The sequence below is a fragment of the Corylus avellana genome, chromosome 1 (assembly GCF_965113065.1).
Source record: "Corylus avellana chromosome 1, dhCorAvel1.hap1.2, whole genome shotgun sequence".
NCBI classification, from domain to species: domain Eukaryota; kingdom Viridiplantae; phylum Streptophyta; class Magnoliopsida; order Fagales; family Betulaceae; genus Corylus; species Corylus avellana.
The window spans coordinates 8,499,891-8,526,365 of record NC_142490.1 but is presented as its reverse complement, the minus strand read 5'-3'; the positions used below and the strand labels follow the sequence as shown (position 1 = coordinate 8,526,365).

The window sequence follows — 26,475 nt, the reverse complement described above, 5'->3', positions numbered from 1 at the left end:
ATACTATTTTATTATTATTTTTATTAGTGGAATATGTGTCCCATTTATAGCCATAAGATTCAGAAATCTTAACTATGAACTAGATATTTTTCAGTCCATAATGGATTGAAGAAGATCCTGTTCCTTTAAAACAGTGCCAAGTGTCTATAAACATTTAAAAGGTTGGTCTAATTCTTAAGGTCATTAATAACAGTTTACTAACTTAGACTAATCTTTTTAATATTTATAGTCACTTGACACTTTTTAAATGGGTTTGAGGATATTTCTTTCAAACTGGTTTGGAGAAAATTTCTATCCATATGTAAAATTGTTACAAGCATTTAGTAACCAAACCTTGTAAGTATCAGTGTTTTTCCAGCCCGTATCCATTTCACCAAACACGTTCTCAATGTTTGGGCGTCCTCTACTTGTGTTGGCAACACAGAGGACAGCAATTTGTAAGATGGATTTGAAGTCCGCTTTGTTGAAATCTCCACCTAACCTTGGGTCTTCAAAATCCGATAAGAGACGATTTCCCATATGCACGTCCCTTGCCTGCACAAATTAAAATGATTATATACTTTATTTCTCTCTCTAGGTCCGTAAAAATCCACAATAATTATCTATTTGAATTTCTGACAATTTGTGTAGGTAAAGTGAAAGATCCCATATAAATTTTGGGTTGCATGACCCCTATAATTTCTTTTAAATTTAAGATTCTTAAATTCATAAATCACAATCGTTCATTTCATCTAATTATCTAAAATAAGCTAGCCATGTTTCAGCATTTAATGAAAAAGCTACCTTCAAGCAAACTTAGGTTTAGTAACTTCCTTATTAAATGCTAAAACATGACTTATTTTAAACAATTAGATGAGGTGGACGGTTGAAATTTATAAATTTGAGAATTTCAAATTTAAATAGAATTCTAGGGGATCTCAATCCGTACGACAGATGGTTTGCAGACTCTCATATAGGGTCTTTCTTTCATATTACCTGTCCAAATTGCTAATAGTTTGAATTTCTAATAATTAATTAATAAGTATCCCAATCCAACTTGTTCAGTAACTCTAAGCACACATGAAAAAATTACCATTCTTGTCAGTTGATCTCTTGCATCAAGATCTAATTCGATTACTTTTCGTCCTGATAAAAGTTGTAGAGCAACAATGCCAAAACTATAAATGTCACTAGCACATGTTAATTTGGCATTGCTCATGTATTCTGGATCCATATAGCCTATAGTTCCTCTCACATCAGTGAATACTTTGGTCTCTTCCATCCCCAACAGTCTTGCCAAACCAAAATCAGATAGCTTGGGTTCCAGCTTGTCACTCAAAAGGATGTTCGTAAGCTAAGAAGTAACCATGCATGCAAGCAAGATTTGTTAAATTACATCAAAATGACCATCTTTCAAATTTATCAACATAATAAAAACAAGAAATGGAAAAAGTCACATATAATTCAGATATGAGAAATGCTATATATTTTCAAGTACTTACTTCATGATGTAGCAATGAAAATCACCATTGATATGAAATTTACCTAAAATCTAATGGTAATTTTCATTACTACATCAAGATATAAGTACTTGAAAGTACATGTAGTATTTCTCATTAAGATATTATACACAGACGAAAAGAAGAGCATGTACCTTAATATCTCTGTGAACAATGCAGCCATCTATGTAATGGTGAAGATACCTCAGTGCAAGCGCACAATCTCTTAAAATCCTAACTCTTATATCCCATGTTAAAAGGGTATCTTTTCCTGAAAATAAAGACATAAAAGACAATAATAACATTTTTCTTTCATCCTAACACATAAAGGCCATTGCTTAGAGCTTTTGTTTCCTGCCAAGACTTTTTTTGTAGGGTGCAAAAGACATCCTCTCCCTAGCATCCTCTCCTATAGAACCGGTTTTATGAGATGAGTTAGGATCACAAATTTCATCAACCACAAGATTGACTATTCGAATCCTCACTCAATCAATACACAGTTTTTGCGAGTGGGGTTGTGTATCCTAGGTTTACCTTATAGGAATAGGTTACAAAGTGGTCTTACCTTAAAAGGGGTTTCAAGTCATTAGAAACAAAAAAACAAACAAACAAACAAACAAACAAACAAAATTGAAGTTAGAGGGAATTACTTAAGAGATGTTGAGCTAAGTTGCCTGCTGGACAGTATTCATACACAAGATATTGCTCGCCATCTTCGACGCAGCAACCAAAGAGACAAACTAGGTTTGGATGCCGAACCCTTGAAAGATTGTCAACTTCCCGTTTAAACCAATCGGAGATGTTGCTCTTATTTATGTGCTTGATGGCCACAACTTGCCCACTGGGAAGAACACCTTTATAGACATGGCCAGCACTTCCCCGCCCAAGGCATATTTTTTCATTGCCAAAATTCAAGGCATTCTCGATCTCCGCCTTTGAGAATGTATAGAGGCCAGACCAAGTGGTGATATTCACTTTCGATTGAACTGCTTTATGAGGCTTCTTCTTGGTCACATATTTTATCAGCAAAATAATCAGCATTAATGTGATGATCGCTATCAAGATTGCAAATAGAGGTTTTACCACTGAATCTGATGAGTAAATTAATGACTTCTGTGAGTATATATTCATGATCACCATCATTCTTCCGGAAAACTTCACTTACCCCCATGTATAATGGACTTACAATGTTGACCTCGAATGATCAAAAATCGCAATGTGAGTATTCAATTTTCAGTCTTTTTTAATTTCACCCGTTAGGATTTATGGTTAAATCCTAACGGATGATGCCAAAATGACCAAAATACCCTCATTTTTAAAATTGAAAAAGAAAAAAGAAGTGAACATTTGCTAGTCATGGGTTTTTTTTTTGTTTTTTTTTTTTTTTAATTTTTAATCAAGGGTAAATTTTTATAGAGGTATATATAAGAAATATTTAATGTGTCAGCAGTTTGAATTCACATAAGAGAAGTGCTACACATCTCAAATTTTCTTTTCAAAAGTTAGTTTCCAAGTAATGCATGTGTCACTATCCCATGAAATTTATTATTTTGAGAAGTGTGTCACCAACTCATGGGATGGTGCACATTATTTAGGAATCAACTTTTAGAAAGAAAATTTAGAATGTGTAGCATTTTTCTTCACATAAAACCCAAATGGTAAAAGGACTGAAAAATGGAATACCCACAATGAAAATTTTGATGATTCGAAATCAACCATGCAAAACAAGTGATTTTCCCCCTATTTCTTCATATGTTTTACTTCAGTTAGTGTGTATGTAACAAATACATTTAAGAAGTAGTTCTACTTACAGCTGATTGAGAAATCCGATCCTGTGGACAAGTAAAATACTTATGGTTAAAAGTTGGAATCCAAAAGAAGCCAAATAGCAACTAGATCTAAATTTAAACAAAAAATTAACTAAATAAATAAACAAGTTATCGTAAGTCTTTATCCGTACGCTAAAACCAAAATATAGAGAATCAGTAGGCCCATGACCATAATTTATATTATCAATCGAGTGATTTTTTTTTTTTAAAAAAAAAAAAAAAAAAGAAAGAAGTAAATTTCTCAAAAAAAAAAAAAAAAAAAGGGAAAATTTCATTGAAGACCCCTGAACTTCCACCCGATTTGATAAACCCTCCCTAAACTTTAAAATATCTCAATTTAGTCCCATGAACTTTCAATTGCTCTCAATTTGGACCACTCTGTCAAATTTTAAGCATTACATGACGTTTATACCCCTGACTTTTGTATAAAATTTCAATTTCCAAAACGTTTTTTTATTTAAAAAAAAAAAAACAAAAATTAGGGATATTTTGGTCTTTTTTTTAAATTTTTAACGGCTAAAATTGATGGAGGGGTCCAAATTGAGAGCAATTGAAAGTTTAGGGGACTAAATTGAGAGATTTTGAAGTTTAAGGATGGGTATTTCAAAACGAGTGAAAGTTTGGGGGTCTTCAGTGAATTTTTTCAAAAACAAAAAGGTAACTTCACTTTAAACCTCTGAATTACCACGCATTTTAACAGGCCTTCTGAACTTTAAAACCTCTCAATTTGAACCCCTGAACTTTCAATTGCAGTCAATTTACCTCAATCCGTCAATTTTTGCAGTTAAAACCCCAAAAAGACAAAATTGCCCTTCAATTTTCTTTTTATTAAAAAAAAATTTGAAAAAAAAAAGGTCACAAATGGCCCAACCGTTGGTTAACTTGTCATTTTTTTTATAATATATATATATTTTTTTAATTTAAAATTAATGGTAAATTTGAAATTTTATAAAAAAGTCAGGGATATAAACGTTATTGTCTCACTTTTAACGTTTAAAATCTGACGGGTTCAAATTGACTGCAATTAAAAATTCATGGATTTAAATTGAGAGGTTTTAAAGTTTGGGAGCTTATCAAATCACGTGATAATTCGTGGGTACAAAGTGAAATTACCAAAAAAAAAAAAAAGTAATAATAAAAGTTAAAGTTCTTACCTGAATCAACTAAACTAGGCAAACATCGATAAAAGTTGTCAATCAACAAACCGTTGCCCGATTCCCCGGCAGCAACAGAAATAACGGCAGCTACGCCACATATGGCTCTTTCTGAATTGTTGTCGTCTTTTTCTTGAGATAGCTTTAGTAGACCTTTCCTCATGTCTAATATTGCAGGAGTGCAATTTGCGCAAGTGTCGTCAAATATTGCATTCTCAAAGTTAGAGCACTCGTCCACGGCAAACTGGTAAGGCTTAACGCTCTTAACGGCAGCCAAAGAGAAGGTAGCGCACTGGCTAAGACCGCCGGAGAAAAGGTAATCGTTAAACCCGCAGGAATCCACGAACGCCGAGTACATTTCCGGGGAGAGGGAGGCGTTACAGTTACTCCACATATCTTTGGAAGGGAAAATGGTGCCCTGCGTGCTATACACGTGCTGTGCCAAGGCTTGAGAGAAAACGGTGAGGGCATTCCGGCAGCACAGAGTTTTGGGGAAGCTATCCCAGTCGGCTATTTTTTCTTGGACGCCGACGCAATACTCACCGGTTAACTGGTATGAATATGACGAGAAATTTAACGCACACCTAGCTGCATGGATGCATGTGAGTCGTTTAGTAATTAGTAATGAGGCTCAAACCATAAAGATTTAAAGCAATTATTATTAAAACTTAAAATTTAGAAATGAGAAATGAGAACAAGCGCAAGGAATTAAGGTGCTTCAACCTATGACCTACGTCTAATGCATGGATATCATCGTTATTATTATTATTATTTTTTTTATCATATGATTTAGCCAAAGCCCTAACGATGAGAAATAATTGAAAGGGATAAGTAGTTTTCGGGTCATTACAACTCTTTTTTTTTTTTTTTAGTTTAGGGAATCATTGCAATTGAAGAAACATTCATGAGAAGCAAGTGTAGTTTTTCCAAAGCTTTCAATTCTTATATTTTTATTTAGTTATTATATTATTTCGCCTTAAGATAGACATAATTTATACTGAAGAAAGTATTACATGCCCATCTTTAATCATTAAATTTGCAGAACCTACATAGTCAATGGTGGATTTGTTCATCTCTTATTGTACCGAGATTGGACAAAAGATAAAATCCAAATATTTCTCTTACATTGAATTGTTCTGGGAGGTAATATGAATTTGTCTACCAAAAGCAAATATACAAAAAAAGGAATAAAAATAATAAACATAAAATAAAATAAAAAGAAGAAGAAGCAAATGGACCTGGTGGAGGTGAATCGCTGGAACAAGTCCGAAGGAAAATGGTAACAAAGCAGAAGAAGGTGAGATTGAGCAAACGGCCGATTGGCTTCATACTTTTAACCCACCACAAGGAAATCAAACGTTATGAGAAAAAATTTCTCTTGGGAAGAGTGGAAGGGTGTAGTTATAGACGATGGTTTCCTTGAGACCATCGGAAAAAGGATATTCTTGTTTGTTAGCTGTGTTCGTGTCTGCAGCTAGCTTCCATTACAACCTCGGAATTTCCGAGCCCCTTCCGTTGAATACAACAGCCTCAAAACATTATAATTATAAATAAAAATTATATTGTGCAGATTCTCCATGCGTCCGTATCATTCAAAACTTTGTATGACAATTTGTTGAATCTGAGGATCGATCAGATGTTTGATCGAGCATTTGATCCTATCACGATCAATCGAATTAATTCATTAGGATCGATCGGATCGATCATTTGATCCTATCACCATGATCGATCAGAAGTTTGATCTATCATGATCAATCGAACTAATCCATTAGGATCGATCGGATGTTCAATCGGATGTTTGATCCTATCACGTCCAATCGAACTAATTCATTAAGATTGGTCGGATGTTTAATCGAATATTTGATCCTATGACGATCAATCGAACTAATTCACTAGGATCGATCGGATGTTTGATGGAACATTTGATCCTATCACGATCAATCAAACATTTAAATAAGAATAAGAAATAAAAAACTTCAATAATAGTATAAAAAAATAATAATAATAATTTTTCTAAGCGTTTTAATTTAATAGGAAAAATTGTTATATTTAAAAGGAAAAAAAAATATTTATTTTTTTCACGATCGATCATTTGATCTTATCACGATCGTTGGAACGAATGTACTAGCTAGAACCAATCGGATTTCTGATTAAACATTCAATTTCAATTGTTTCAATCATTTGATCTTATCACGATCAATCTAACTAATTCATTATGATTGATCGGATATTCGATCAAACCTTTAATTTTAGTTGTTTCAAGTTTAATTGATCATTTGATCCTATCATGATCGATCGAACAAATGCACTAGGATCAAATGGATGTTTGAACAGACCTTTAATTTCAATTGTTTCAATTTTGATCGTCACTTGATCGTATCGCGATAATCAAACTAATTCATTAGGATCGATCGGATGTTTGATCGAACCTTCAATTTGTATCAAGTTTGATCAATCATTTGATCTTATCACGATCAATCGAACTAATTCACTAGGATCAATCGGATGTTAAATCGAATCTTTAATTTGTATCAAGTTTGTTGCGTGACAACAATAAATTGAAATTAATTTATTTTTTTCATTTTTTAAAATTAATTTTAATTTCAAATTAAGAGAAAATTTATAATTTTCTAAAAGTTTTGAGGGTATAAAGGACATTTTATCATTTTTAGATGTTCAATTGAACCTATAATCTTAAACTTTTAATTGTGATTCTCATTAGCGACGACACTAATTATGATTTTAATAATTTTTCTTTTATTATTTAGCGACGACAATTAAAATTCTCATTAGCGACGACAATGTCGTTGCTAATTATGATTTTAATAATTTTTATTTTATTATTTAGCGACGACACTGTCGTCGCTAATTAAATTTCTCATTAGTCGTCGCTAATTATGATTTTAATAATTTTTATTTTATTATTTAGCGACGACACTGTCGTCGCTAATTAAAATTCTCATTAGCGACGACAATGTTGTCACTAATGATTTGGACCCGTCACAATATTTTTGGCGCTCCTTTTCGCGCATGAGAAAAAAATATTATTCTGGCGTTAGCGACCACGTATCAGCGACGACATCTAGTCGTCGCTGTTTCCAAAAATTTTTTATGAAATTAGCGACGACATGAAATTGTCGTCACTGATATTGAGCAATAGCGACGACTTTTGGGTCGTCGCTAAAAATATGGTCGCTAAAGACCAATTTTCCTGTAGTGGTAGTATTCTCCTTTAGTGATTGGTTTGCTAGATTTGATTGCTCCGAAGTGATTTTACTTTGCCAACAAAAGCATTGTGTTGATTGTGTGATGATTATCTTTGTGGTTGATTTGTTATTTCAATTGCTGCAGAATTTTAGAACAAATTGCTGCATATTTGTGCATTTGTGCTTGGGATTGGATTCCGGCGGCCCCTTCATATAGGATATTCTACCATGTTAAATCCTTTAAAATTCAATCATTATTTTCAAATTAAATCGTTAAAAATTTGACAACATTAGTATTTATGAAATTTAAAATGTGATAAAACCTAGTAAATACTAAAGTAGTAATAAAAACTGTAAATGCTGATGTAACAAAAATCCTAACAATTTGATCTAAAAGAACATTCGAGTCCAAATTGTTGGAAGCCATTTGCCATTACATACTCTCGTATAGTGTTGATTGCTTCAAATCGCATCAACATAGTGTACTTTCGCATTTTGGTGAAAATCCCACATCACATGCCACCTATTTCTTTCAACTTGTAAGCTCGCGATGCAGTTCCAAAGGAGCAACGCTTAATAGATTACTATATGACTGGCACACAATTGGAATAGTGTGACAGTGAAAATTAACCTATCTCATTTTTAATGATGATCCAAAGACTGATATTCCTTGCCACAAATATCAAGTTATATACTAATCTACTAAATAAATAACATTACTCTCTTTTTCAAAATGCTTGGGAGAACTTTTGTCCTCGATTGTCAGGCTTTCGTCCTCTCTTACAATTCGAGATGGTCTCTATACTCAACAAAACTCCAATTGTTTGTTATCATCTGAAAAGTCAAGCACATGCTATGCGGTTTAGGCATGGAAGAGGAAGGGGAAGCATATTGTGATGTATATAGGCAGAAAGTAGCAAGGCTATAAAGCAATCATCCCGAAAAAGGGGAAGCATATTGTGCAGTATATAGGCAGAAAGTAGCAAGGCTATATAGCAATCAAGAATGATGGCGTAGCGGAAGACTAAGGTAACTAATCAAAGAGTAACGTCTTTGATTCTGCAAGGAGAAACGTCTTCATCTTCTACTCAAAAAGATAAAAACAAGCCCGCAAAGAAATAAAACTCCGTAGAATATTTAAGAGAAATTTTTCTGATTTGATAACAATTCAATGAATTGAGTTTTACATAATAAGCTTGCCTATTTATAGAAGAGAAATCCTTGAAATAAAGTAAATCTACTTCTAGTAGAGAAAGTAAATTTATTCTTAGTAGAGAAAGTAAATCTAATCCTAGTAGGGAAAGGATTATAAAATAAATAAATAAAAACTATTTATTTATTTTTTTTCTCTAGTGGGGACCGCATGTCCTGCATCAAATGAGGAGAGGAAACTTCACCTTCCTGACCCAATAATGTGTCCCCTTTTGAGAGGATGACTGATGAATCCATTTTCAATGTCGGCATATCCAGTACGGGGACTATGGGACGTTTTATTCTCTTTGTGACGGTCATCTTCAACCCGTCTGTCGTGTGGATTGTCGCTCCTGTAGTCATCTTAACCTATACACCCATTGTTAGTAGATAAACTTGAAGTTCACTTTCTCAAAGTCCATTAGCATCCCCTACCTTCGGGAACTTGACTTTAACTAATTCAAGTGTACTTAGTATAAATAAAACGAGACGCTTGATGGAAGCTCAATCAGCTGCATCTAGGTCAGGTGGTGCATGTCGACCCCAAATTAGAGCTGACAATTTCTTTATTTGTGCTATCGACCTTGTAATAGCTTTACCAGACTCTCTGGGTTAATAAAATATTTAGTGGTGTCAAGTCTGACTCTTTTCGATGTGCTAAGTTATCAGATTTTACTCCATTAAACTATGAATATAAGTCAAGATAACAAGTCTATAACCATGGTTCCAAAAATTTCAGGCTTGCCCAAAAAACATGTAAAATAAACAGCATGCTACTTACAGGAGGAGCTCCAACGGCCAATTGAAAGTCAAATTGCTGGACAAGCATTGCCAGTGCCACTACAGTCTGCAAAATGTGTGAGGAAGAAGTTTGAAGTTTATAATTTGTTTAAATGAGAAGTAAATACATATTTAAAAATATCGCTATACAATACATCAAATTTTATTTTTTTTATATCATGACAGTTGATCATCTAACAAGTTTCAGAGCTTACAGCAATCTTAATAAAATTTACCTCGTATGAAGCGAACAAGTCACCTACACATTTCCGTGGTCCTCCACCAAAGGGCAAGTAACTGAAAAAAGACGGTATCATCTATTTGTAAAAACATGGCAGGTCACTTTTCAATTAAAAAAAAAGGTTGCTTTTTTAATGAGAGTATACACTACCATTCCCCACCCCCAAAAAATGCCTAAAAGATTGTTTGTAATGGCTATTGAGAGATAACAGTATCCTGGAAACTAATATTCCCCTTACAAAATTTTGATGCCAAGCATGACTTTAATAAAAGGTGACCTGGCCAAATATTGGCTGTGTAAGCATGGACATTGCTAGAGGATGGACCAAGTTCAAATCCATACATGGAGTGGAATTCAAAGCAAGAACCAGCACCTAGGGGTCATCTTAGACTCAAAAATGCAGGAAAAAAAAAAAAAAAAACAAAAACAAAAACAAAAACAAAACAAAACAAAAAAACAAAAAAACAAAAACAAAAACAAAGCCTTAGTCAAAAGAAAGAGAAGTGATGACAGTAAGCTTGTAATTCTATGCATCATAGTGCATTATGCTAGAACGGTATAAAGCACGAAGGTTCCATCTTCCAAGCTTCTAAACTGTTATGGCCTCTTCAACATGCCAACAACTTTATTACCCTTTTAGGTATGACTCATTCTATATCAAAGAGGAGGAAAATAGAAGCTCATAATTCTCTAGCCACTTCACAGTGAAGAAGAAGATGATCTATAGACTGCACACTTCTCTTGCACATACAACACCAATCCACCACTAAGAATTTCATCTTCCTTAGGTTATCCAAACTTAAGATCTTCCCTAGTGCTACCGTCTACACAAAGAATGCCACCCTCAATGAAGCCTTAGCTCCCCAGATACTCTTCCAATGAATGGGCAACTAACAAGAATAGACAATGCATGATAAAACAACCTTACTTCAAACTTCTGCCTTTTAGGTGGGATCCAACATATTTTATCCTCACCACCTTGTCTCAACCTAAGAGAGTACAATAGATCAATGAACGCATTGACCAAGTCCACCTCACTGGTCTAATAAAAAGATATATTTCGCTGAAGATTGCTATTAAAAAACTGCATATGATCCGCCACCCAAGCCTCCTTACAACGTGCAATACCAAACATTTCCATAAAAGTTACCTTCAGGGACTGATCCCCACACCACAAATCATGCCAAAACATGATCTTGGCCCAATCTCCCGCCTCATATCTAACAAATATCGAAAAGACTCATTCATCAAAAAAAAAAAGACAAATATTGAAAAGACTCCCCACCCCTCTTTATATATTTCCACACTCCCACTCCAAAAGGTCCCATTACCTCCATAAAACACCAACCGCCATTTGTGCTATCACATTTGGTTTCCACCACCAATCTCTACAAAGCCTCCCTCTCCGACAATATCATCCATTAAACCACAAGTAGAATATATCCCACATTAGTATGCAAGTGAAATACTAAATGATCCATGTGATACCTATGAAGATCAAAATTCCAAAACAACCTCAAGAAACTTACCAAACAACGCTCTTGGTGACTATTTTTGATGCAATTCCGAATATGAATGAGAGAAAAAAGAGTTTAAGAACATAAATCAGAGAGCTAGTTCAAGCTATTAAATAAGCAAGAACTCCAAACTCAATCCCTAAGAAAAGGGAGAGAGAAGCCATAAATGTTGGCTGAAAGTTTATTTAATTCTCTGGAAAAAAAAAAAAAAAAGAGTTGTTGGTACAACTTCAAAAAACTCTTAAATAAGACCATAAGTTGTTGCCCTAGCTAAGACGTGATCACAACCACTAATTCAAATCTAACCTAACGATTCTACATCTGTCCTGTTATGGTCACACACACACACACACACACATATATATATCTATATATATAAGTAATGTATATTCATACAAAGCGTAGAAGGGCACAAGCCTAATGCATCGGGAGTATACAAAAGAAGCCCTAAATTATAGAAGAAGAACATAATTCCAAAGACTCAAAAAAAAATTTAGAGACAAGCAAACTATTCCATGCCTCTCCATGTGTACATGACTCTTAACATATCTTCTTCATCTCTAACAATCCAATGTTATGATCTTCAAAGCTCCTTACATTCCGTTCTCTCCAAAGGCACCACATTAAACACAACAAAGCCAGTCTCCATATTTTCAAAGCATTTTGGTTTCCCAATTGTCCCCTCCAACTTCCCAACAACTCGCTCACCCTTAGAGAAATAATCCAAGCAATACCAAACTGAAGAAGTGTACTCCACAACTTTGTTGCAACCTAATAGTGAAGGATTAGATGATCTATAAACTCCCTACATTATTTACACATATAACACTACTCCACCACAATAACATTCATCTTTCGTAAACTATCAAAAGTTAAGAATTTTCCTTAAAACTGCCGTCCACACAAAGAATGCCACGCTCGAGGAAGCCTTAACTTTTCAAATACTCTTCCAAGGAAAATTGGACCTTCTAGGATTAGATGACACCTGATAGTAAGACTTAACTTTAAATGATCTCCTTTAGATGGAATCCAAAAGGTCACATGACTCATTACATAAAAATTAAAAGACTTAACATAAGAAAATAATTAGTTCAAGACACAAACAGCAACTAAAATCCACTAAGATTGATCACATAATCAAACTTATGGATATCTAGGCTTCCTTCTAGTGTTCCGCTTTGGATGATCAAGTGTTTGCAAAACGTCCTCTTCCATATGCGTTGCTTCAGTTTTAGACCATACAATTCTTTCTTCGACCTACCCTGAGACTCCCCCTAAGTATCAAACCCGGTTGGTTGCCCTGAATAAACTTCCTCAAGTAAATTGCCACGGAAGGCCATTTTTTTCTTTACTTTAATAACATGTGTTAGTGAAGATTCTAATTGTGGATAATTTCAGGAAGCATAATATACTTAGTGGAATGGTGTTGCAAGTACTTACGCAAGTAGAAAATGGATTTATGGTCAGGGGGGACCAATTCTCAGCACAACTTGCACGTTCCAACAAGACAATGGAGTTGGAGCCCTTGCATGTGGAACCAAACCACCTCTGTCCAGCTGCATTTGTTTCCTAATTCATCTGTCAACTTTCACCCTCGATGATGTTCTTTTCTGGGCTTTTTGAGCTACAATCATCCGATTATGCCTAGAAAATTATGGACCACAATGTTCTATTTCTGTAAGGTTTTATGGGTTATGCCTAGAACGGAGGCTGATATGTTGGCATGTTGGAAAGGATATTTTGGGAGGCATAATAATATGAATAATACTAATAATAACAATAATAATAATTGAAGAGTAATTCCACTATGAATTATGTAGCGTATCCAGAGGGAGACGGATGCATGAAGATTTGAGAGTTATGAGGCTTTGGCAACGAAGTTGAAGCTTTTGTTTTTCATTTCTCGATGATTGGATGCCAGCCACTAATCGTTTATCATTTGTAAAGTTGCTGGATTTTATTGATCTTTCAAATTTTAGACGCTAGATTTTTGCTGTTTCTCGCCCTCCTGCATACTTCCTCCATCCCAATATAAATATCTTGCTATGAAAAAACACAATTATCGATAAAAATATATAAATATAATAATCTTCTAAAATGTCCTTTATAAACTAGAGGTGACACGAATTTTAATAAGCTGGTTTACTTTTATTAAGAACATGAGAGGTATAAGAAAATAAGGAACTAAGAACTTCCACCTCAGAAAGTGAACATATATCTTGGGATGTCCTGGAAAGGAAAACAAAACTATAAATCGGGATGGACGGAGAACTAGGGTTCCACCAAAAAAAACCAAAAAAAAGGAAGCCACCAACAAACATCTAGCAGAAAGATGACCCATGGAAGCCAATCAAATGGCTTGAAGAAGAGCCAAGAACAAATAGACCAATCATATAACCCGAATACACATTGGATAATAGTTTATAACACGTGTTGCACAAATAAGCTAATTAAATAATGACTCAAGTGAGCCAAACAGCCATATGTGGCCAAGAAATGGCAAATCTAACAGCTTATTGAGCCAAGCAGCCCCAAATGAGTGTGAATTGGAACAAAATAACATCAACTCACTTCAAGCAAACCCAATAGCCCCATAATGGCTAATGTAATAACAAATCAAGTGGAACGCAAAAAAAAACCCCAAAAGGACAGGTTCAGTGTTGTATTATAGATACTTTTTCTACAGATCCATTCGTCCACGCATTCTGGTGGTACTTTGTTCTTGAACTCTTACTTCCCTAATCCCAACAAATATTGAAAGTTCTCTTATACAATTTGATTTTCCTATTAACAAAATACTTCTCTGACTTTATTTCAAATGGTACTACAAATTGAGAAGGTTCCGACATGGAAAACAACATGAAATTCTTCAATCACATAACTGACTGGCTGTATAAGACAGGAAATCAACACAATGATATTTGTACAAAATAGATTAAATATACCTGAAATTTTGGTTAGTTTCATTTGGATTGGGTCCATCTAAAGGCCACCTTTCAGGTTTAAACTTACTTGCATCATCCCAATGCTTTGGACTACGATGCAGGTTCCAAACAGAAATAAAGATATCCTCACCCCTGTAAATTAATAACAGAAGCAGAAAAAATATATTGCATTATAATAACCGCATCCAAGACATGGCATTGAACATGAATGCTAAAATGATAACGCCAAATAGAAAACTGAAACAACTCGAGACTTAACATGCACAACACAAGAAACTATCCAAAGATAGAAACTCATATTTTTCCAAAGATACTCTGACTTGACGCAACGCAAGTTGACAGAAACTCATAATGTACATCCATTGCATAAAATTGATCTTTTCCAAATATTACATCACTGTTTCTGCATAATCTATCAATGTTCTGCTGTCATGCTCTTTGAAACTGTAACAATTATTGGAGACAAAAGAGAAGGGGTGTGAGTTAAGTAAAGCTGCTCTAATTTAATACTCTAGCATTTGTCTTTTATACTTTAGACCCGTCAAAATTTATACCAAGTGAAAACATAGTGAGCACAATGTAATATATTTTTTCTTTTTCCATTTTTTTTTTTTTTTTTGGGGGGGGGGGGGGGGGGGGGGGGGGGGGGGGGTGGGTGGCTGTTGGGCATGGCATGGCATAATAAGGAATACATAAAAATATATTAATAATAGTCAAGATCCACCGGCACAGGATTCTTTTCCCTACCATGGAACACACTTTTCACCTAATTGATGAAAGATAACTGATATAGAAAATGGGAGGGACTAGAAGACATTAACAAAAAATATAGAGAAATAATAAGGTTATTACTAAAAAGAAAAAAGGTTTTAAGCAAGAAAATTACCAAGAAAAATGTATGCTAACTGGCAGCAAAACATAGAACTGACAATAACTTGGACATACCTTCTTATGGGATACTTTCCAAGCACATCATCCTCAAGTGAACGACGAATTAATACAGGCGGCTGTGGGTAAAGCCTCAAGGACTGCCAAGAAGTGAAGAGAGTTTGAAAAAAAATATGAATGCATGAAAGCAAAAGATTAAGTCCAAAACTGGTTAAAAATATCATCTTCTCACTTCATTGATTACTCGAGTTGCATACTTGAGTTTTTTCATGTCTTCAATTGTTGGAAACTGGTCTCCTAGAACAGAATCTACCTACAAAATATAATAATATCACATATATTAAAATTTTGTCACTCTTCTTTCTTTTGATACTAATTCAATGAATGTGACCTTTTAAGATACCTCCTCTTGAAGTTTGGCCATGACACTAGGCTCCTGCAACCAATCACAAAGGAAAAAAATAATGATGACCTTTACAAAGTAGTCACTTGGGCAAGATACATTTGGGGTCTTCATATGCATAAGTACATACACATTTATACATATTTAAGGTTATTGTGTGAGCATGTATAGCCAGACTTGACAAAGAGGAAGATATATATATATGTGTTCATGTTGCTAGAAAGCTACATTGTTTGTTCTTGATACATTAACTGCATGTAAAAGATATGCCAAAACAACTGTCAATCTACGGATTACTAGACAAATTTCCTTTTGCGCTTTACACAATTATATTATCCATTTTAAGCACAGAATTTATCTAATAAAAGAACTTTGAGAACATTAATACTATAACATTTCAAAATTATTCCATCCTAATGAACTACTGCAAACATTTTCCTATTAGGTAGCTGATGTAAACTTGTATATGCACTCTTTTTTTTGATAAGTAAACTTGTATATGCACTCTATGAAATAACTAACCTTAACCATACATTACCTTGGAGAGAAGATAAAAGGTCCATGTTAATACTGCGGCTGATGTTTCATGGCCAGCTATAAGCATTGTCATCAAGTCATCACGGAGTTGCTTGCTTGAAACCTGCAGACAATTGAGAGGAAAGCTTCAATCAGTTGGACTGGAACAAAAACATTTGACAGTTTCTAGTATCATACATCATCTCCTGACGCCAAAAGGAAGTGGAGAATACTGGGATCTTGTTCATTCATGTATTCCTCATGAAACTGAAGCTCTTCTTCATCAACCATCCTCTGCAGATGAAGAGATAAAATATTCATATAAACAAGAACTGGCAAACTTAGCAGTCAAGCACGTGTAAAAGGTCTGCAAAAACATTATGATGATTCATGGGTTTGCAATTCAATATATAGACCACAAACAACAGCATACAAGTCAGTTTAATCATAAAGAAGTTGAACACCTTCATAACATAACAAAACTTAAAAAAGTTCCCGATTTTCAGAAAATAGTCTCAAGGAACTATTGAGTTTGATATCAACCATTCATATCTTCTTCAACAACAAGATTACATACATTTTCATGAGAACAAGACTTGAAGAAGTTGCAGTATATTATACAATAATTTATCAAACTTTTAAGCAAACAGCGCCTAATTAGTAACTATCACAAGCTCCCTCTTTCATCTTTAACAATGCCAGCAATCATAATTTCCTAAAGGACTTGCTGAAAGATACGGGCATTTATATCTTCCCACCCAAGATCCAATTTTTGCAATATCAGCACTAGGTAGTGGCCTTTTTTGACAAAGCGAGGATTCTACACAAGTTCCACCATAAAGAATCTATAAATTCCAATTTGGACAATTTGTCTGGTAACACAGATACATTATGCCATGTAACTAAAATTGAGCTGTATCATATCTGATGCATCACATCATAATAAATAAATTTACAGTAATTGATTAGGATTTTACCAGCAATGAACTAAGATTTGAGCAGGTAAAATTTCTTATTTTTTAATAAATTCATTTTAAAGTGATATCATCTTGGTTTAAACCCTGGAAAAGGTCTATCGAGCCAATATCCAAACAATAGGAAAGGTGTGATACGGTTAGAAGGTAGTTAGTATTCAAAGAAGTTTATATTTAGACATAACTCCTCTTAGGGTTAAGTTGTAAGCATTAAAGGTGGCAAAACTTTCTTTCCGACTGCTTTCATACTTTTACCAGGTGGCACTTTGCATCATGCCTCACCACTTTTTCTCTTCCATTTTCCTTCTGGTAGTCCTTTCCTTAACACTCTGTTTCTTTCACACTCTACTAGAGAGACAAAGATAATCAATCTGTATCCCATATATATAGATACATACATTAGGGGCCTTTGAATAGCATCAAGGGTAGCTGTATTCCAGTGCCCCTATGGAATGTTTGCTTGTGCTTTATAGAATGTTTTCTTTAATCGGTTCAGGTTGTCTTGAATTATGCCTAGATGGGTAGTCGATATGTTTGCTTGTTGGTGGACTACTAGTAGTACATAGAGTGCTGCTGTATAAAAGATGGTGCCATTGTGTCTTTTGTGGTGTCTTTGGAGGGAAAAGAATGATAGATATTTTGAGAACCACGAGAAGACGTTGAAGGAGCTGAAATCTTTTTTCTTCAATACTTTGTATCTCTGGACAGCTGCTTTTGTTTCTCTTTTAGTAATTAGTTATCTTGAGTTTCTTGTTCTTTTTGCCACTAATTCTTAGGTGGCTTCTCTTGTATACTCACTGTGTACATGAGGCGCCATACACTTTTAATGATATTCATTTATTTATCCAAAAAAAAGTATTCCGGTGCCTCTGTGGTTTTCTAATATATTTTCCTCGGGCATAAAGTTCAAGGATAAAGCACTTTAAATTGGCTTATCTCAAATCTATAATACAAACAAGATATTTCTCAAATAAAATGCTGAAGTGGCCCCTTTAATACCTATTAGGTGTGGTATGTCATCGATTTGGCAATAGTTAAAATAGAGGGGGAGTGGGCTCAACGTGCATTGTCAACCGTGTGCCCATGTTTTGCAAGGTAGCAAGCATTACATAAGTATGCACAAATGTGTATCAGCACAGATATCCAATATGCATTGAACCATTATATACCAAAACAAATTTGAAGAAAATAGTTTTATGCTCCTACAGTTGAGGACCTTACCTTACATATTGCAATCAGATCATCAAGTGTATCATTAATCAATTTGAGCGATGCAGCAACCTTTTTCTGCCGAGGTGATATGTCTTTCCATATTGGAATCTCCCAGATTGGAATTGGAGCAACACTCCGATCTTCTGCTTCTCTTAGGACAGTGTAAACCGCCTGGTTTAGCCAAAATACAAAATACATATGAAGCATTTATATGAAAGCAACCTTAACCAAAAACTATGGAGGCTGTAAAACTGGAACGGGTATGAACTTCAACAAACAGAAGATAAGATCAAAGGGAAAAGGGTGGGGGGACAAAGGAATACCTCAACTATCCCAGTATCATTTGTTAATGAATCAAAATCGTAATTAAATACTGCCTTTCCAATAATATCCAATGTCAAACGTGAGAAAAGTGACTCCATCTCAACATCCTCCCCATCAGATGCAGCCGCCTCAAGCGTTTTGCAAAGCCTATCTGTAGCTTGTCCGAAGAGGTTAATCATAGCAGCCACATACTACATATCAAAAAAAAAAAAAAAATTAAAAACAAACAAACAAACAAAAAGTCAAACAGCAAAACAGGTCAACTCTAACAATGTTGAAAATTTTTTAATGCCCAACTCAAGGCTGACCTTCCAGTGTACTAAAATATCATGTAAAGTAGGCAATACTCTTTGTTAAATTACCAGTTATCCTAAAAGCTTAAGCTGATATGAAGAGATAAATTTAATCACTTAATCATTACTTCTTTTTTTTTTTTTGATAAGTAACAGATTTTATTAAAAGCGTAAGGCGCCCCAAAGTACACTGGAAGTATACAAAGAGGATCACCTAACTAGAAGGGGAAAAACGTACAAGGAAATCATCATAGCTAATTGAAACCGGAAAAACAAACGCTACAGTCCAAAAATACTGAGTATGGAAACAATAAGATAAAATGTCCTCAAAGGACCTCTCAACATCCTCGAAGCACCTATTATTTCTCTCTCTCCATAGACACCAAAAAAAGCAAGTAGGTGCCATCTTCCAAACCGCAGCACTCCCCCCCCTTTCCTGAAAACCACCAACAGGCTAACAACTCGAAAACCCGTCCAGGCATCACCCATAATAACCCAAAACGACCAAAAAAGGCACTCCACAAAGCAGAGGCCACCTCACAATGAAGAAGAAGATGATCCACCGTCTCCTCACTCTTCTTGCAAATGCAACATTTGTTATCATTTAATCATTACTTTAACACTCCCCTTCACGTGTAGGCTCAAATTCCCTTTTAATAGGTAAGGTCCAATACATGAAATATTTAATTTAAATAGATAGTGATTTGACGGAATCAAAGTTCGATCCCAAGACCTTTGGCTTTGATACCTTGTTAATGATATCAAAATTTACCTCTTCCTATCAACTTAAGCTTTTGAGATAACTGGTAATTTAACATTCTTGTTAGAAATATTAGGTACTATACGAACAAGTCCGGCAAAACCCTTGTATAGCTTCTTCGAATATTTAGATATATTTCTTTCTTAAAGCAAATATTTCCTTTTTATCAACCATATAAGCTGTTTTTCGTATAATTCAAATGATGCCCATTATAATGGATATAAAACACTTTTTGTTATATCCTTCTAATGGTAAAATGTTTAAATTTATTCATATAAATCACACTCATCTATCTGCATCCAAAACTAACAACTCTTACATAGTATTAATATTCATATTAAGTACCAAAAGGCTTAGACTCTGTCTCTCATGTAGTGTGTAATGTCATGCCTCATTCTTTGGCCATTCAGAACACTCAACTTCCCATTGTACAATTAACTTATTGAAAGACATACATCACAAGAACATGGAAACTTTGGTAGGTGAACAACATAAACACCAAATCCATAAATCACTTGAGTTACCTTCTTATGCAATGCTGGCACTATAGCACGTCTTCGAACACGCCATATCTCCCCATCAGCTGGGATAAGCCCCGTCCCCATGACAAATTCTAGAATTTCAGCCAAGATACCCTGACATCCAAGAGTTAACAGCGGCTATGTGAGAGAGAGAGAGCGAGAGAACGAAAAAATAAGCAATTAGTGAAAAGGTCAATTGGTTTACCTTCGAATAAGCCTTTGAGTTATCCCTCAATACATGTTTTGCGATGGAAGGATCCGAAACTATTAGAAATGACTACAACCAACATCAAGGGTTGATCAAAAATCCGTAACTGACATGCCCTATTAATAATCTAATAAATTCAAGGCGAAATGGATGTTGAAATAAGAAAAAACAAACCTTTGGCCCAAAATTTAACCTGAAAATTCCACCATATCGGAGGTAGAGCTCATACAAGGGAATGAAAAAGGCCTCACTTCGAATGGCACCAATTGATCCTTTTGCCTCCGGAATCTTTGCACACTCTTCATGGGCATCAACCCACCCGAATAAGAATTCCAGAATTGCACTAGGAACCCCCAACTTTGACAAACTCCTCAACACTACAAATGGAAAACTTGCACCCAAAATAAAAGACAAATGAATAAATACGAATTTATAAAATGGTCACATACATGCATTTGAAGGCAGAAATGCAATGAAGAAGATTTATCCTTGACTGTATTCAAACAAACAAACAAGTATAAACACAAATTCAACCCTCCAAGATTAACTTTTGAATCTATAAGTAGTCATCTTATCAAGATTGGAGTTCAAACGCACACCTAAGTGAGCATTTGAATGCCTAAGTGAAATAAAACCAAAGAATATGTAATGGGCCCAGTGATGAAGGATGCAATGGTAAGATTCTGGTAAGAAGGGAATGGTACATAGAGAAATGGGTTTCAAATAAGGGTTGGGAGCTAATCGCATAGAAAGGGAGGAGCTCAGGAATGGGGAAACAGATGGCATAATCTGAGGTTTTTGGAATAGGTGGCAGCATCTGAAGGAAGGTGTATGGAGTGTTAAGGGAATCTGGAGGAGAGCATGTGGATTAATAATGGAGGTGTGTGTTGCTATATCAGATAGTGCCATTTGTAATCCTAGGTGGATTAAATTTCCATGTGATTGCTTAGATAGATAAGTTTATTGGGCTGTTAGCCACTTCTGGTTTCTTTATCTTATTATTTTAGCCAGTTAGGCCTGATGAGTAGGGAGGTGGTTAAGTTTCTAAGGCTTGTCTAAAAGGCCCAAGGGGGAAATGTAAAAACAACTCGGGAGAAATATAAAAGACTTTGTTTTGGAGGTTGACTACTTTGAACTGAGTCACTCTCAATTCTTTCTTCTTATTTCCATTTCCTTTCCTTCAATTCACCAATTGCACTACAAATCATCACAGATACACTCTCTACTGAAAACTAAACAAGCATACTACAAGTGGTATCACAACAATTCTTCCTACAATGGTAGAAGGTACACACTTCTTTCAACTGACAGAATCAGTGGCCAATATGCGACAGCAGCAAGAAGCACAACAGCGAGCTCAAGAAAACCAATGGAAGATATTAGAAGATATTGTTCAGATGAGTAATATGGCAAAAAGTATAAGAGCTTTAACTAATGTACAAGGCAGAAACTCACATATGCATCAAGATGGAGCTAAAACAACAGGAGGGCAGCATGCAAGATTGCAGACAAGGATACTCAAACTGGACTTTTCAAGATTTGATGGGGAGAATCCATCTAAGCCCAAGGGGTTGGCTCAAGTGGTGAAGGCTTCGGACTTTGGTGGCATAACCATTAAGTCTAAGGTTTGAATTCCCTTGGGCGCAAATAACTCCTTAGGGCCACACCCCAAACAAAAGCCAAATTTAACCAATTCGTGTGGTGGTGTGCATTACACGAGTCTGGGGTTTATCTTTCAGAGGTGGGCACACAAGGACTTAGGGGGTTTCCCTGTCATCAGAAAAAGAATCCATCTGGATGGATATACACGGTAAACCAGTTTTTCAACTACAATCAAACACCCATCCATCATTGGGTTCTAATGGCCTCACTTCATATTGGAAGGAGAGGCTTCAGTATGGTTTCAGGATGCAGAGGAATCTGGTGTTTTTACTATTTGGGATGCATTTGTCAAAGCTCTTCAAGTGAGGTTTGGACCAACAGCCTATGATGATCCAATGAAGGCACTCACTAGGCTAAGACAGGTTACTTCAACGTCATACAAGCCAGAGTTTCAAAGTTTATCCAACAGGCTGAGAGGGTTGTCTGAAAGGAACAAATTGAGTTGTTTTCTAAGTGGGTTGAAGGATGAAATAAGGCTGCCTGTAAGAATTCTCAATCCAACTCCACTAAACGCTCAATTCAAGAAGAGTATGTGCGGAGCAGCAGAGAGGTTATGAGGTCTTTGGGGGTGAAGCGGAAAGAGTACAACCACAAGGATCCCAACAATCTTCGGGTCCTCCAAAATCTAAAAATAAGAACAAGGTTCCTATACAGAAGATTACTTTATCTCAGATGCAGGAGAGAAGGGATAAAGGATTATGCTATTATTGTGATGAAAAGCGGCATCCAGGCCACAAATGCAAGGTTCCTACATTGTACATAATGGAAGGTATGGAGTTTTCCAAGGAAGAGAGGCAAGAAGATTACCTGGAATAGACAGCAGGGGAGGATTTGTATCTATCAAGGGAGTTGTAGAAGAACTGGGTGAATTTCCTGAGATATCTCTACATGACATTACTGGTTCACCAAGTCCTCGAACCATGAGGCTATTGAGGCAGTTAAGAAATCAACGGGGTGATGCTTATTGATACGGGTAGTACCCATAATTTTATGGATGCTTCCATGGTTACTAGAAATCAGTTACCAATCCAGCAAATGGAGCAGATACAAGTTAAAGTTGCTAATGAGGAGATGATCAATAGTGAAGGCAGATACAAGTTTAGCCACATGGGAAGGACAATAATTTGGAAGGATCTTAACCCAACTAGAACTACTTGATTGATGAGAAAGAAGTTAATAAGTAGCATAGGGCGGAAAAGAGAGGAGTTTTATTACAACTCCATTTTCAAGAAGATTCTTTTTTTTTTTTTAAGTACATTGTCAAGAAGATTACGCTTTTAAGAAAATGAGCAAATCCTTAAAACTGTTAGGGGAATTTGAAAAGGTGTTTGCAAAACTTAACAGAAACCATGACCATCAAATCAATTTGAAAGAGGGTTCACAACCTCTATGCTTTACACCTTACAGGTACCCCAAGTATAAAAAAATAGAAATTGAGAAGATTGTTCGGGAGTGCCTAGAATATGGGGTAATTAGGCCAAGTCTATCCCCATTTTCTTCGCCTGCATTATTGGCTAGGAAAGTGAATGGAAGTTAGCACATGAACATCAATTATCAGGCTTTAAACAAGGAAACTAATAAGGATAAACATCTTATTTCCGTAGTGGATGTGTTACTGGATGAATCGCATGGGTCCACTATTTTTTCTAAGATGGATTTACGATCTGGTGATAACCAGATCAAAATGAGGGAGAAGGATATTCATAAGACTGCTTTCTGTACTTATGAAGGTCTATGAATTTCTGGTTATGCCTTTTGACTTAACCAATACACACCTTTTACCTTATTCATTTAAAAAACAAAAAGCATCTTCTACCTATCAGGGTTTAATGCATGACGTCTTTCGACCCAATTTGAGAAACTTTGTGATTGTGTTTTTCTATGACATTTTAGCCTACATTTATAGTCTAGAATTGCACTTGACACGTCTAAAAACTATTTTGGGAACCTTGAAACAGCACCAACTTTATTCCAAGAGATCTAAGAGTAAGTTTTGGCTACCTGAAATCGACTACTTAGGTCTCGTAATTTCAAAAGAGGGTGCTAAGGGAATATAGATTCAATGCTAAACTGGACTTTTCCTGGACATCGTCACTAAGGGTTTGCTGCCTATGCCATGCTTTAGTCCTCTTAGCCCTTTCTAGGTTTAACAAGCTATTACAGGAAGTTTATTCATGGTTATGGACTGATAGCTGCCCCCATTGACTTCACTACTGAAGAGAGATTCTTTTAAGTGGATTGACTCAGATAGAGAGGCTTTCCAAAAACTCAAAGTTGCAGTCAACTAGCCCACGGGTGTTAGCCCTTCTTGATTTTACTAAAACCTTTGCGATTGAATGTGATGCATCTGGTGAAGGGGTATGAGCTGTGTTGATGCAAGATAATAGGCCACATGCCTTTATAAGTCGGCTCTGCATTTGTCAACTTATGAAAAGGAACTACTGTCGTGGTACTTGCAGTTCCTATTTGCTAGGGAAACCATTTACAGTTCAAACAGATCATCATACTCTGAAGTTCCTCCTAGATCAGAAAGTTGGTATTCCCTCTGAACAAAAATAGGTTTCTAAGTTGTTGGGTTAAGATTTTCCAATTGAATACAAGAAAGGTAAGGAGAACAGAGTTGCAAATGCACTGATACTGAGGACTCTAGTATTTCTGTTATTACTTTTCTAGACCCTACATGGATTGAAGACTTGAAGGCAACTTATTCAAAAGATGCAACATCCAAGATATCCAATCGAAACTGAAGGAGGGAAAACTAGAAGGAAAGGGTTACAGTTTGAGGAATGGTCCACTCTTCAAGAATGGCAGAATATTTCTTGGGTGAGGAATCTGGACTTAAAGACAGGATTTTACACTGTACATAGTAGCCCTATTGTTGGACACTCAGGGTATCACAAAACCCTACAGAGAGCTACGGCTGATTTTATTTGGTCTGGGATGAAAAGGGATATCAAACAGTTCATCAGGGAATGTGACTCTTATCAAAGAAATAAGACACAGAATCTAAATCCTGCTGGGTTATTACAACCCCTACCTCTTCATACTAGGATTTGGTCTGACATCTCAATGAATTCTATAGAAGGACTATCTAATTCTAATGGCTACAATTTGATTAAAATAATTTGTTTAATAAGCTTATAATTCAACTCTTTTTTTTATTTTTATAAGTAGTGATAGATATTGACATTGTGACTGGTAGTATTTGATAGATTAACAAAAAATGCCCATTTCATTTCAGCCATGCATCCCTACACAGCATCTAAGATAGCAATGTTGTTCAAGGCTAATATTTTTAAACCACATGGGATATCTTGCCATATAAGCACATCCACACAATTCTTTAATGTAGATTACTATGCTAAGAGAAACAAAAGGATCATCATTCATTTCAAGGTTATTATATTAATTAAGTATACCCAGATTGCTCCACAGTGAATTCCCCCGATGCAATCCGATCAGACAACTCGGCACGCGGTTTCTCTTCCTGCAGCCGTTCAACACTCTTGACACCGTCATCCACCGAGTCAGGCTCAGGCTCCCTCCCATTTGAATAAGCGCATGCGACAGAAGATAATCCACGCAAACCTGCAAAACAGACACATGCACAGAATGAAAAGAGCAAAACATAGTGGTCATATTTTACAAAAGAAACATACGGAACCGACCACTTTGTCTTGGAATGTACGAAGAGAAGGTTGGGGTAGTGGGCTTGAAGCTGGAGATATGAAGAGGTCTGGTGGAGAGGGAGGTTGGCGCCCGGAGCAGAGGAAAATGGGCAGCCATGCTAAAATGGTAAATTCCGAGCTCTCGGCTGAGATGAATTAATTCCTCATCAGAAGATCTGAAGAGAGTGAGTCTGTGTGTGTGAGAGAGTGACAGAGGAGCACTGTAGAGATAAAGCACCCAAAATCATAAAAGACAGGACGGAACCTTTTCAAGAGGCGTGTTCGCATGAGATCGTTAGATATCCAACCCAAGGATCCAGACATCACCTTAAAGGAGATGGACGGTCAAGATTCAACAAGTGATAAACGACAAAGCAAATGGGTCATTCTATTCTTTGTCTGTTCCCAACTAAGCAAAATGTTTTGTCTCTTCTAAACTCGATCAAATGACGGCAGGGGCTGGTGGGTTTTGGTTGCATTGGTGAGTTCAGCTCCGAAAAAGGGAAATGGGTCTTGGTGTAAGGTCTCCAACCCGCCATTTGTGAACAGGGGAGGTTCCTGTGAGCTTTGGGTTTGGTGAAATGGGGATGATGAAGAAAGGAGGACTTTGTTGCTCAGCAGAAGTATATACATTTGCAAATCAAAACTAGATCAAAGGAAGGCGGGGTTTGTGGGTTCTTACAATCTACATTCTACCACGAAGAC

The 26,475-nt window shown here is 35.8% G+C and overlaps 2 protein-coding genes across 2 annotated transcripts; both read right to left on the bottom strand.

The window, feature by feature from the left end:
• Window positions 1–291: 291 nt before the first annotated feature.
• Window positions 292–5,790, bottom strand: LOC132169019 (putative serine/threonine-protein kinase PBL22). Its single transcript, XM_088513279.1, has 6 exons — window positions 5,700–5,790; window positions 4,472–5,091; window positions 2,129–2,588; window positions 1,634–1,749; window positions 1,073–1,333; window positions 292–534 (listed from the first exon to the last, which is right to left on the bottom strand). The coding sequence occupies exons 1-6, from the start codon at window positions 5,788–5,790 to the stop codon at window positions 292–294; spliced, it is 1,791 nt and encodes a 596-aa protein (XP_088369405.1).
• Window positions 5,791–8,801: 3,011 nt separating this feature from the next.
• CYP97A3 (cytochrome P450, family 97, subfamily A, polypeptide 3) lies at window positions 8,802–26,079 on the bottom strand. The gene is made up of 16 exons (XM_059581548.2): window positions 25,771–26,079; window positions 25,522–25,690; window positions 20,615–20,831; window positions 20,438–20,509; window positions 20,236–20,346; window positions 18,658–18,849; window positions 18,344–18,505; window positions 16,347–16,442; window positions 16,171–16,272; window positions 15,633–15,665; window positions 15,462–15,542; window positions 15,287–15,369; window positions 14,342–14,473; window positions 9,875–9,935; window positions 9,640–9,705; window positions 8,802–9,227 (listed from the first exon to the last, which is right to left on the bottom strand). Exons 1-16 carry the CDS (start codon window positions 25,886–25,888, stop codon window positions 9,000–9,002), a joined length of 1,923 nt encoding a protein of 640 aa, XP_059437531.2. The 5' UTR covers window positions 25,889–26,079; the 3' UTR covers window positions 8,802–8,999.
• Between the last annotated feature and the right edge of the window lie 396 nt (window positions 26,080–26,475).

Excerpts from the sequence above, each read along its gene's own strand:
- LOC132169019 (XM_088513279.1), bottom strand. The coding sequence starts at position 5,790 with ATGAAGCCAATCGGCCGTTTGCTCAATCTCACCTTCTTCTGCTTTGTT. Across the intron at positions 1,750-2,128 it reads CTTAGCTCAACATCTCTTAA|GAAAAGATACCCTTTTAACA; the intron begins GTAATTCCCTCT and ends CTTTATTTTCAG. Across the intron at positions 1,334-1,633 it reads TTGTTCACAGAGATATTAAG|CTTACGAACATCCTTTTGAG; the intron begins GTACATGCTCTT and ends GTTACTTCTTAG.
- CYP97A3 (XM_059581548.2), bottom strand. The coding sequence starts at position 25,888 with ATGGCTGCCCATTTTCCTCTGCTCCGGGCGCCAACCTCCCTCTCCACC. Across the intron at positions 14,474-15,286 it reads GGAAAGTATCCCATAAGAAG|GGGTGAGGATATCTTTATTT; the intron begins GTATGTCCAAGT and ends ATTAATTTACAG. Across the intron at positions 9,706-9,874 it reads ACTTGTTCGCTTCATACGAG|ACTGTAGTGGCACTGGCAAT; the intron begins GTAAATTTTATT and ends CACATTTTGCAG.